The sequence below is a fragment of a genome, unplaced genomic scaffold (genome assembly GCF_019419815.1).
Source record: "Pyrus x bretschneideri cultivar Hongxiangsu unplaced genomic scaffold, Pyrus_bretschneideri_v1 Contig2, whole genome shotgun sequence".
Lineage (NCBI taxonomy): Eukaryota > Viridiplantae > Streptophyta > Magnoliopsida > Rosales > Rosaceae > Pyrus > Pyrus x bretschneideri.
In genome coordinates this window covers 8,084,479-8,097,611 of record NW_025999501.1, presented here as the reverse complement: position 1 = coordinate 8,097,611, position 13,133 = coordinate 8,084,479, and the positions used below count along the sequence as shown (strand labels likewise).

The following is a 13,133-nucleotide window of genomic DNA, read 5'->3' as shown; positions in this document are numbered from 1 at the left end:
GATCGTCGCTAAGCCAAGGTTCAGGATAAAGTTTCTAAAGCTTCAACCAGACACAAAAAAACGAAGAATAAATGTTTATACATCTGTCAAGACAAAGAGACTTATTAGGACTACCTTTTTTCAGTAGTTTTGTTCTAAAAAATACACCATTTTGTTTAAGGTCAAAAAAATGTTTTGAATATTACGATTTGTCATCGTGTGTCTCCGAGATAGATTAATGAAGGGAAATTTTCATCCAAATATTAATCAATTTTAGAGGTTTACTCTCCCTTTTTCTTAATGTAAATACTCTTCTAGCGTTTCCTTTTTCTTTGATACACTAGTGATACTTTTCACTGATGAGTCGGGAATTTGGGCTAACGCCACTTGATGAAAATGTTCAAACAGTAAACAAATTAAAACACGAGGACCAACTTGTCAGATTGCAAGCACATGCACGATGCATGGACATTGAAATCCAATCAAGCAAATCACGCTTGACCAAAAAAAAAAAGAATAAAGCAAAACACGTACATGTATCAATTAGAGCATCTCCTATCATGCTCATTATCTAATTAAATTTTAGCTAAAATATTAATAATTAATTATAAAAGCTCCTTTCTTACTCCCGAGGTTTAGCAGCTCCTAGGAGAATCCCTATCTTAGGAGGGGGATAAGAAGTGTGATTGGAGATGGATTTTTCCAAATCCTCCCCAGATTTTAGCTAGGACCTCATCTAGAAAAGCCATTGGAGATGCTATTCTTAACCCCATACAGTTGTTTAATTTCCTCGACGTCGTCATAGCTACCAAGGAATACTGGGGACCTCTCATGTATCTTGTTTGGAACCAAGTCTAGGGCCTGCAATATTAACCATTTGGTAAGTTATTATATATCCAAGTGATTCAGAAAGTTAAAAATTTAGCAAAATCTTGACGTCCTGCTTGATCAAATAACGTATATTTAGAAATAAGTTAATCTTGTAGTGTAAGGTAAAAGTATGGCCAACTAATATACCCTTTGCTTTCCAGTAAAAGCTTGACCTCCTGCTTGCTCAACCAGGTATGACATCGGGAAAACTTCGTAAAGAACTCTGTTTCAATGAGGAGATTGAATTCTTATTAAATTCCAAATCTCTTGTTACAAGAAGTAATCGATGAAAAAAATTGTTACAAGATCTAAGTCCAAGAGAATTTGTGTGCAACTGTCTGCATCAGAATGCAATAAAATGACATGGTAAATAGTGTACATGTAAAATGATTCGTGTTCATTCCATAGAATCAAAATGCACGTCAAAGGCACATAAGCCTTAAAGCACTTGGCATAGCATATAATTAGTGGGATAAAAGTTGATAAAGAGAGCGCGCTTGTACCGTAGTTTTCCATTTGGGCTTTTATTATCGGCAGGGTACATAAACATGCCTCCGTATAGCAATGTTCGGTGCACATCAGCAACCATGCTGCATAATTTTCATATGAAGGACTTGTAGGTTTACAATTCGATAGAAAGAGTAGCAAAATCTAGGAACAGAGATAATACGAAGAATGAATCACCTTCCAATGTATCTAAGAGACTTGGGAGATGAACCATCTTAGGGGAACTTGCATTTTTCCACATATCTGCGAGATAAAAGCATTGATTATACTAGTGATTGATTCTATTTTTTATGAATCACTTACAATTTTAAAGTTGTTCACAATGCAAATTATGTAATTAATATTCAGGACGCATATACTTGGTAGTTTGTTCATCCCAGTTCTGTGCATTTCCTTCATTTACTGAGTAGATCTTTCCCTTCTGCGGAATCTGCACAAACGTGAAGAGTAAGAGTACATCTAGCTAGTCTCCTGGTGTTATATTGTCGTTAACTGTCATATTATATGCATTCTTCAGCTCCTAACAAATTGATCAACAGCAAAGGATAATAAAAAATTGACACTAGATTGAAATCTGTTTGTGTCCAATCCAATTTTGTCAAGTTAAACGAGAGCAATCAAGTAGACATATGCCGTTTATATATGCGCACCTTAATGTTGGAATGAGTTAATATAAATTCCCCTAGCGATGGATCAAGCGTGAAGCCATTCACTCCATTTCCAGTACTAAGCACCAGCTGCAGTTCCACGCCGACTTTATTAGCAAACATTTCACAACAGAATTGTTGTAGAGCTATAATTCAAGTTGAAAAATTGTATGTAATTTACCGTGCAAGAGCTTCCATACATGCAATAACCAGCGGCTACCATCTTGTTCCCAGGTCGCAGTACATCCTCAAGACTTGGGTTGTGCTTATCTTTCGCCACGTAAATCCCAAAGATCTGAGCGCAGGTGAATGCTAGCTTAAATATGTACTAATTAATCTAGAAGCTTAATTAACGAGGCCAGTCACAAAAGAAAGGGGCTAGCCAATACTTACAGTTCCTATAGAAACACCACAATCGATGTTGGAGGATCCATCCAACGGGTCAAAAACAACAATGTATCTGCAAAACCAACAGGAATTTACTTGAACACACCTAAGTATCTAACTATATACAACTGTAGCTGTATACCCGAAAGGATATAGAAACGCAAATGGTAGAAACTAGAAACCTTCCACGCTTTGATGGCTCTACGAATATGGCCTCTTCATCCTCTTCCGAAACAAGAATGCACTGGAACAAGGCAAATTTCGAAACAAACAAACAAATTATGACGCTGACCCTAATGGAAGTCGCACTTTCCTTGTATTTACTTTGCACTTAAAACACTCAGAAGTGATCTAAACCAGGTTCAACTGGAAGACGTGGGCGTAGGCACGTGAGTAATAACCTGACCTTTTGAGTCTAATTAACACTGAAAGTAATACAACTAATTCAGTAGTGCCAGTGACAAATTAATGATATGCTTCGAGCCTTCAACAGACTTACAGTACGGCCACTGCTAGTTAGCGCTTTCACAAAAACTTGATTCGAAAGCACATCCAATTTCTTCTGCTCTTCACCCTAAAAATGAAACAGCAGCCAAATACAGTATGCACTTTAGCCAGACTACGATTCACAAAAAGAACAAATTAATATACACATAGTCATATAGGCTGCTCACCTGAACATTGGTCACTCCAGCAAGTCCAATTATTTTTGCAAGACCTGCCTGCAGATGAAAAATATAAATATGAAATGAATAAATAAATAAATAGTGAATACATACTCAATTTATCTACATTTGAATACATAATTTCATTGGCAAGCTCTTTGATCAGGAAAAAATAGATATATAGCGGTTTTCGTGACAACTAGGTAGATTAATATTTGCTTAGTTTAAATTAATATAATACTGATACATATAGTTCAGATACGTGTAAGTCAGGAGTCCAATACTATCCTAAAATGGCCCTATACATATCACATATGGGGTAATATATTAAGACATTAGGAGAGTTTAACATTCAAAAGTATCTTATTGTTGTAAGAGGTCTCAAGTACGACTAATTCTTCCCATTAGTGTCAGGGTATTTCTCTCTCACATGATATATACGTTTTCTAGATCCTTTATCAGGGGTTCATGATGTCTTACTCCTGCACAGGACCTAACTATACACATTATAAGGTAAGAAAAGAAAATCAGAATTTTTATTCTTTTTGTCATTTGATCCAACCAACTGCATCATCTTGTCTATCAGTGAATGAGATGGAAACTCAAAGATTGCCAATGCAGATAGAGTTTTAAACATGCACTTTTAAAACTGAAAGTGCGGAGGAAAGTTAAAATAGATAATATCGATAGACCAAGATTAAAAACTGAAATAAAGGCATGGAGGGCATGAAGATAAAAACCTTGCTAACGGAGGAGCAGACAAATTTGCAACCGAGAACAATGTGGTTGAGTAAGATGGTAAAATCGCCACGCGCCTCCGGATGCTTGGACTGCTCGTTAAGAACAAAACGAGTGATGGTCATAAGATCAGTTCTCTGAGCATCAGCCGCATGATCCATTATTAGTGAATAATGAGGATTCAGGATTTCAGAGATTGTTAAAGAAGAGCACGTAGAAGAAGAAACTGAAATGATGGAATGATCGAGAACTATAAAATATGCAAGAACTAGGGTTCGACAAATGGAATTGGAGAGGCATTAGTAGATATTACATTCCACATTTTCAGGATGAGAACTTGGACTGATTAAACCACTGACGTTGCTATAGGATAAAACCAACCAACCAACTAAATACCGCAAAGTCAGATGAGATATGTCAGACTGATGAGCTACCCCTACAAAACCGGGACACCAATACTTGTTGGCTTGAGATACCGCCACATTTAGGTAATTTCCGTTCGTATAACGTGGGATCTTAACAGAGATGATAAGAATAACTTCTTGTGGCCACTCCATGATTTGTGTACTGTACTTGTACTAGTTGTGACAGAGCCTCATGGCTATTCTTTGTCATTGGATTTTTAGTTTTAGTTTTTTTTTTTTTTTTGGATTATTCTTTTTGTTGGATTAGATTCAAAGCACTATAACACATTATAGATGGTTGCTCAATACGATCCATCTGAAATCCAAATGTTAAAATAAACAATAAAAGTACAATCTTTAATTATAAAAGATGCGTTTCCTAAAAGCTACCACGAGACATAGCACAAAAAGAAAAATAGATGAAGCACGCACGCCTCTTCAGTCCTAACTAGCTCCCAACTAATTATTTAGAGACCAAATCAATTTGATTAATTATAACCGTACGAAGCCGTCCTTTCAATAATACAACAATCAAATTGAGTACATTGAAAAACAATTTGAACCAACCAGTCAATCCACTTTATCAATGCATCCACACTCAACTTCATAGACAAGCAAATAGTTAAACAGTTAGAGTGCTGTAAAGAAAAGAGTTGAGAGAGAAGCAACACATGATTTTTCTTTTTTTTTTTTTTTTGCACGAAAAAACTCAAGAGCACTTCCACTCATCATATTTTGCAATGGCAAGGTGCCACAAACACCCTCCACCCATGGTTGTGAGCGTGGAACCATAGCTGGGGCCATGGCAATTATAGTCCGAAGCCCAGCCATGGTGCGATGACGTCAGTCTACGTGAACAAGTTGAATGGGGTCGAGTCAAAAGTTGGAAATGCAACGGTCTTTATCACGTGACACTTTTTGGCATTCTGATTCAAACAGTAACTTCAATCTAACAATCTCAATTTTTTTTCATAAATAAATTATATATTAAAATTTGAAGTAAAAAATTCTCATTTTTATCCATTGAAAATAAAATATGAACACGTAGCGCAACTATATTATTTCATTTGAGATAATAAGTTTGAGGTCTCACGCTGCTAATACATCACAACTTTAGAACTCCCCATCAGTTCATTGTACAAGGAGTAGCAGTACATAGATGTGATGCAAGCTATCCCGCCCTCGTGTTTGATCATTCAACAATTCATCATGTCGTCTTCTCCAGGTAAGTAAAGTTATGTGTTTTGATTAGCATGAAACAATATTGAAGTTTACAACTAACTCCTAACTCCATCTTCATCTAAGCTTGTTCTTCCGATATCATTTCTGTATGAGCGAAATAGATGCAACTTTTCACATATCAAAGCATCAAAGTCGAGCCAAGCTAACCATGAAGCTTGATTGAATCGGTTTGTAGGTGGGTCGCATTAATTTTGGACATGAGTTGATAGACTAGACTCATCCACACCAGACCATAGCCCAGCTAGATGATTGCTAGTACAAGTGCACAACAAAATCCTTGTATTTGTGTTGATCTTTGTATCTTTGTTAATTGGAGTTGATTAGTTTCTTGATTAATCAATTGTACATATATATCTGGAAATGCATGTCATGCATCGAGAACGTGGTTCTTAAAATTGTTCCTCACTTTGGTTTTGATATTCAATATCAATAGAAGTGATAATATCCACCGCCGATCACTTTGTTCTTTGACGAACTGACCACTTAAGAAGAAAAAGAAAAAAAAACATCACAATGTTTCCATACCATATTTCACCAATATTATCGAAATAACCATGATAAACGGTATCCATACATTAAATCGCAACCGCTCATTTGTGAAAATAATATACTAGGGAGAATCATGCAAGAAAGGAAACTACTAGAAGATGGTCAAAAACTGAAAATTAGTTAAATCTCAACCGTTCATTCGAGAAAAATGATAAGAAAAGGAGAATCATGCAATGCAACGAAGGAAACCACTAGAAGATAGAAAGATCATAGATATAAAGACTGTCTATGGCATGGGCTTATGTAGTTGGGCTGGGATCCTACATCAGCCCAGGTAATTAAACGCAGCGTATATGCTAAAGTGAAAAGGGCAACAGTTAGCAGCTGAATTAAGCCCTGGTTCGCGATTTGTCATCTCTCGCAACTTCCGCAGCGCAGTCTTGCGGTGGACTCAGTCTCACAGGTAAAAACCAAACCCCCATTTTCTTCTCTACTTGTTTTCGGATATCCTGGGAACCATCATATTTATTATATTTTTTTCAATTTTTATTACAATTTTTAATCAGATCTGTTTTACTCTTTAATCCCTTTTTTCTTTTTCTTTTTTAATCAAATTTTGTTTTAAAATTAATTGAATTAAACCTGTATTTGTTCATGCGAGATGTGGATGGATATGTGGAATTGTTATGGGGTAATAAGAATTCAAAGGGTTTTGAGTATTGGGTTTTTTGGTTTCAGATATTCTTAGTATCCTTCGCTTAAACTGGCATGTATGTAATTTAGTGAAGCCAAAAAGCTAAGTTGTTGAATGGATTGAACTAATTTGTTTCTTTGATGGATCTAATACTAGTAATTATTAGCAGTGTTAGCCTTCGCCGCCATTGTTCTGTTTTTAATCCAAAAACACCTGCCAAGTGATAGATTTGCATTTGCTGCTCTTTTGTTTAGTGATTTGCATCTCATTATGCATTTTTCGACCCGGGTATTTGAGATGTTTTTCGTGTGGGTTACGTGATGCAGTCAGGTCACTTGGAGGCTCCTTTGTACCGAGTTGTGTGACTTCTCGGCTTCTCTTTGATCATTTGCTATGTAAGTATTATACTTTTGTTGTATTGTTTGAATCTGTTCTAAGTTTTGTATTTGGGATATATTATATATACGTCTTGCACTTTGTTTTCCAATCTGAACAAGAGTCTAAAATTGTGGTTTCACTACGGTTTGTGAACTCTTTTTTTTTTTTTTTTTTTTTTTTTTTTCATTTTCTTTTAAAACCATCAACAAAGGTGCTTCATGGATTTGAAAATGTTAGATGTGCAAAAACAGTGATTTTAGTGAAGCAGATAACCCGCTAGAGAGCTGAATATGTTGCATAATATCCATTGGATAGAGGGATAGATTACCGGTTATATATATTCCAGAGAGCTTTTGATTTGTTACTCCATCAATTTCATCCATCCAGTTAGCTTTGAAGTGGATCCTCTATTGAGGACCTGGTTCTAAAGAATCTTCCAATTAGTTCTCAATTGAAAATTCGTATTAGACGGTGATGATTAGTGAACAGGAGTTACTACTGACATTCAGCTTTAGCAACGGTACAATACATAGAACTAGGCTTTGTGGCTAGCTAAGTTCTAACTCCTGCTTTTCTAACTACAAATATTTTTCCTTTATAAAAGCAGGGGGATGCTCAAATGGTTTCATATTTTCTGTTGTATCATTAAAGTTAGGGTTGGAGATCTTACTTTGTCTCGTGATCATGGAAGTAAAGAAATCATATATGCTCATCTCATGATATCATTCTTCTATTGGCTTCTCAGATGATGCTGGTTTAGATTTCATTAACTAAGTTTTAATGTAATAGATGATGATATTTGCCATAGCTCACTGATTTCAACCAACTGAAAGATCGTGTTCAATATAGTATGTATATGTATGCGTGTGTGTGTGTGTGTGTGTGTAAATTGAGTCCCCGTCTGTTGAGAAATCCCTCAAATAAGGACACCTTGTTGAGTTCGCTCCGAATTTTGTTTCAATGATCTCAACTATCTATGTTTTAGTTCTTCGCTCAAAGATTATCCTCACAATAAAAAAGAGACAAATCCGAAAATGTAAGACATATAGGTGCAGTACAAAAACTAGATAAACACGTTATTTCAAGAAAACACTAAATGATAACCATGCAATCAAGGTTTCGGATTTGAGTGATTTGTTGCAAGTGATCTTGGAGGGAAGACATGAAAACATAGGTGGTTTGAATCATTTAAATACAATGCTAAGTCGGCCCCTACAGAGTTGTCCCTCAATTGAAGCTTCCTAGAAATATAATTAGTTATTCAAAGAGGGAAAATGAATAGATCCATAGGGTACATCGTTAAGAAGATAAAAAGTGTGCTGTAGAAAATAAGAAATAGGATACTATTTTTACCATTGTGCATTACTACAGGAATGACACAGGATAATTTGTAAGGGATATAAGAATAGAAAGGGAATAGAAATAATCTCTGATTGACGAACACATATTCTGAAGTTAAAATGTAGGTGATAATATAATAGGTAGATCCTAGACTTTTAGGATTAGTATCTCGCAAAAGTGGCTAGGTAAATTTATATAAAAAAAAAAAAAAATGCATGATCATTGCAGAATTAGCAGAAAACCTTGTTCTTTCCATAACAAAATGAAAATGGTCATTTCTGAATGTTCATACTGCTGGATCCTTCCCTGAAAAGTTGGTATTGGTTGCTCAATTTCATTCTACTATTATGTATTTGCCAACTGCTCTATCTGGCTTTGTTTGCAACGCCTCTATTATTGATTAGCCATGTCCGTTTTCTTTTGTCTGTGCATGTATGTCTCGTCCTATTTTTTTGCATAATATTTTTGGTAAAATATATTTAGGGCGGACGAGGAACCTGTTGATCAAAAGAAGTACCTTGAAGAGTTGTGCAAGCCAAAGTGTGTGAAACCTCTACTCGAGTATCAGTGTATGTGCAACATCTTAATGCTCTTCTACAATGAAGTGTCTTTCTCCCTTGTTTCATTACTTCTGACCAGGATAAAGGTCGCCCTAGAAGACGAGCCTGACATCTAATGTCTTGGTTGCTATTAAGGCACATATCGCGAACGCCAAAAACAGTTTGACAAAATTTTGAAAATAGAAAGCAACTTTTAGTTCAAGATTCAAGAGTTCAGCATAAACTCAAAATGACAGGAGATGAAAATGTCAAACGTGTAATGTAATTCACAAACAAAAACAGAAAGTGATTGAGTCATACATGTGTTAGTAGTTTGCTTTTGTTGTTTAAGCATTTGTTCAGTACATATGTGGGATGAACCAGAAAATGCAAGCCTTTCCTACCTACACGGAATCAAAGTTTGTGGCCCTAGAATTTGAATTAGTTTGCAAAGCGTGTGTAAAAAGGGTAATTTCATACTTTGTTACAGGCATGTGTTAAGAGGATCCAAGATGATGAAACCGGGCACAAGCATTGTACTGGACAATATTTTGATTTCTGTTCTTGTATCGACAAATGTGTAAGTAGTACTGTTCAATTGTCTTGAAACTCATTTAGTTTTACCGTCTTGTTTGTTCCTCTAAAAGCGTAAAGCTACAATTGCACGATGCAGGTTGCTCCAAAGCTTTTCCAGAAACTGAAGTGATGTGGTGATTAGTTTTGCCCTAAAGACGGCATTTGGTTTTTCAGTTTTGTCCTTAAATGCTTCAGAACAGCATGTTTTGTTCCCCGAACTAGGGATGGATGTGTGACATTTTATGAACATAGAGGCACTGAATTTGTGATCAATAAAAAGTAAAGTTACGCTCTTTGGTGTGCCCGGTGCACACGGTAATTTCTTGATAGTCTTGTAAACACGAGCTAAGACGCATTGGGGATATCCAGCTAGTGTGTCGATTGCTTATGTACATGTTTCCTTGTTTTTTATGTGATTTGGAGCGTTTTACTCTTTGTTGGCATGTATGCTTATTTTTGGTCATCTATTTGCCTTGTTTATTTGCTGGGCGGAGCTTAAAACCCCATGGTGTTAAGCTTACACAAATTAAAAACATCATACGACGTTCTTCACAGAATAGAAGGTTCGGATCGAATACAAAACAATTTATGAAAATATGTAGGTATGTGTTTGATATCGAAGTCGTCATTTATAGGAGTTGAACTTTGAATTAATCTATTTAGTAGTACATAAGAATACAATTAGATTGTAGTATTAGATTTTAGAGTATCTAATTACAATGGAAAATGGGTGTGAACTAGATCTGGCGATTTTATAAGCGACACGAAAACTCGACATGAAAAAAAAAAATCAAATCATGGGTTTAGGTATAATTGGTCTGGTGTTTTATTGGTCAACCTGTTAATATGTTTTTCTTTGTAAATCCATTCCATTCAGTTCATGGTACATACATCAAAAACTTGGATGCATAAAAAAGAAGAAAATTAATAATTAAAAAACTCGCCCAACTTTTTTTAGGGAATTTTAACAAAAAACACTTTCAGTACTGTTCACTTTAACGAAAAATCACATTTTTATACTAAAAAGTCAATCCTGATACTATTCACTTTTACCCTTTATTTTGTCCTTATCATTAAAACTCAAAGTTTTCAAGTCATTTTCATTAGTTTTTTATTTTTATTTTTATTTTATTCTGAAACTCGTAAACAACTTTATTATCATTAAAGGCATATTTTCTTATTTATTAAAAATATTAAATTTTTTTTAACAATCTACACTAAGACCATCTCCAATCCTTAGGTTAAAACTTAAAATTTTTAAACTAGAAAATTTAGACTTTAACTAGAAACAGTTTTTCTGTTCCAACTCATCTGAGTTAAATTTTTAGCCTGAGAATAGTAAAAAATGAATTTAGGATAATTTTTTTCTTAAAGTAACTATATTTAAAAAAAAAAAAAAAACTATATAGACTATCCTAATTTAATTTTATTAACATTTTAACCTAAAAATAATTAAATTTTGATAAATATTTAAAAAATCAATAAACTGACATCATGAAACTTGTGGAACACTATGAAAGAATATGAAACATATGAAAGATTTTTTTTTTAATTACTTTAGCCGTTGTATTTAAATTTGGACCTTCAAATCTTTTTTTTATCATTGCATTTTATTATATTAGATCTTAATCATTGGATTCAATGAATTTATAAATATAAAACTAAAAAAAAAAATATATATATATAGGGGAATCTTGGCCGCCCACTAACCCAAAAGGGGAATCCTGGCCTAAATTTGCCTAAAGGTGGGCAAACGGGTCTAGGACCCATGGGGCGAGGTGGGTCCTGCAGGTTTGGGGCAGGTACAAAATTTCGTAAACTTAAAACGGGGCAGGGCAGGCTTGGACCATATAATTGGCTGAGCGGGACGGGTATTCTATCTCTAAAAAAGCCCCCCTCCGCCAGGACCGTTTATACTCTTCTTCATCATATGTATCTCCACCATTCCATTTATAACACATATCTACTTTCTCGGTCTCTCCGCTGTCGAATTCCTAGATACTCTCCACTCTCTCAAATTCCCAAATCGAGCAGGTTTCTCTCTCGACTCCTAAATCACCTACTCGATGGGGTCACGAAGAAGGAGATCAACGTCTTTGCCTACTAGGAAAATAAGTTTGAAGCTTACTGAGTTAACGTCATCACCGAGACCATCACCGATTCACCTTCGTCACCCATTACCAATATGGCGACCAGCTCCGCGCCACAATTCTCTCAGTCTCTCCCACTCCTGAATCACCTACTCGACGACATCCCAGGTCCTAGACCATCACCGATTCATCATAGTCACTATCACTGCCGTCAAGACCACCACCACCCATCACTGCCATCGAGGACACTGCCATCATCCTGCTAAAATTTATGTAATTTGTTAATTAAGATTATTTTTGTGTTATGTGAATTTGTAATATAGGGATTTAGAGTTTTTGAATTAGGATTACCGTGAGTTTCTCGTAGATTATGTTCTAGGTTTTGGATACAGATATTGAAGATTAGTTTTTGCGAGTTCTGGGTAATGTTCTTTTTTTCTTTTTCTTTTTTTTTTTTTTTGGTTGTTTCTGTGCTGATTGTTGTTTCTTTTCAATTTTGATGTTTTGATCATTGTTTGGTTGGTTTTGTCTATATGCATGATCAAAGGGGTTTGATTTGTTGTTTTTGCATCTAAGTTTGCTTTGATTTGTTGCTTGCTGTTGTGTGATTGAATATTGCTTGCTTATTCTCTTTTGTGATGAAGGTCATTCCTTATGTGGTTGACAAAAAAGAAAATGATATTGGACCTGTGGACCCCACCCTTTTGAAACGAGTCTGGTTAGGTCCGATTTCCCATTCTGAAATCCATTACCCAGCTCGCCCCGTCCCGTTACTATTTACAACAGGTAAGGTTTGGTTCCTCTAAATTTGGGCTCGACTCGACCCGTGCTCACCACTAAATTTGCCGATAAATGAGTTTTGCGTTAAAACTCATATTTGTCTCAATGGTTGGAGCAAGTTGAGAAAGGTTTAGAACTTAAAATTCAAGTTTTACTCCAAGAGTTGGGGTAGGTCTAAGGGGTGGGGGGAAAGAGCAAACCCTCACACTGGGCTAGCTATAATAATGCGGTTCAAATTCACCCTTGGCGAGAATCGAATATAAGACCTCTCACTTTTAAGTGCAAAGGAATACCTCTAGACTCTAGTACTAGTGACAAAACTCGCAATATTTTTATTTAGTGTAAATATAGAGGATGATTTGTGGATGTACAAAAGGTACAGTGGAACATGGCTCGGTATTTCTGAGGAGCCCCAAAAAAATTTATCTTCTCATATATTACGTATGAGTATAAATTTTTAATAAAAAATTTTTAACTGAAAAGAAAAATCATCATCATATGATTTTCTCTATATTACAATTGATTAAGTGGAACTTATGAATATATTAATTCCTACTTTTCTCTAGCAATAAAAATTTGATTTGTATATTACTTTCTTCTACAAACACAAGCGTATTTTAATCTCTCTATTTCATATTGTTGACCCTAAAAATTGCAAAACCTACACAACGCGCAGGCCAAGCAACTAATAAGCTAACTAAGTCATTCGGTTGAATGCGGGGCGTGCCAACTCGTCGGCCAAGCTCGGCCAAGGAGTAAAATTTGTTGATGTGGCATTGAGCGCGTTGCTGACTTCTTTACCTTGCG

General features: G+C 35.5%; 1 protein-coding gene and 1 pseudogene across 1 annotated transcript; one reads left to right on the top strand and one right to left on the bottom strand.

Annotated features, from left to right (window-relative positions):
- Positions 1-376: 376 nt before the first annotated feature.
- LOC103945335 lies at positions 377-4,363 on the bottom strand (annotated as a pseudogene).
- Positions 4,364-6,255: 1,892 nt separating this feature from the next.
- On the top strand, positions 6,256-9,891 carry LOC103945251 (cytochrome b-c1 complex subunit 6-1, mitochondrial-like). The gene is made up of 5 exons (XM_048582892.1): positions 6,256-6,391; positions 6,949-7,017; positions 8,825-8,906; positions 9,368-9,460; positions 9,554-9,891. Coding segments are annotated over exons 2-5 (210 nt in total). The 5' UTR covers positions 6,256-6,391; positions 6,949-7,015; the 3' UTR covers positions 9,587-9,891.
- Positions 9,892-13,133: the final 3,242 nt, after the last annotated feature.

Excerpts from the sequence above, each read along its gene's own strand:
- LOC103945251 (XM_048582892.1), top strand. Across the intron at positions 8,907-9,367 it reads TGAAACCTCTACTCGAGTAT|CAGGCATGTGTTAAGAGGAT; the intron begins CAGTGTATGTGC and ends CATACTTTGTTA. Across the intron at positions 9,461-9,553 it reads GTTCTTGTATCGACAAATGT|GTTGCTCCAAAGCTTTTCCA; the intron begins GTAAGTAGTACT and ends TGCACGATGCAG.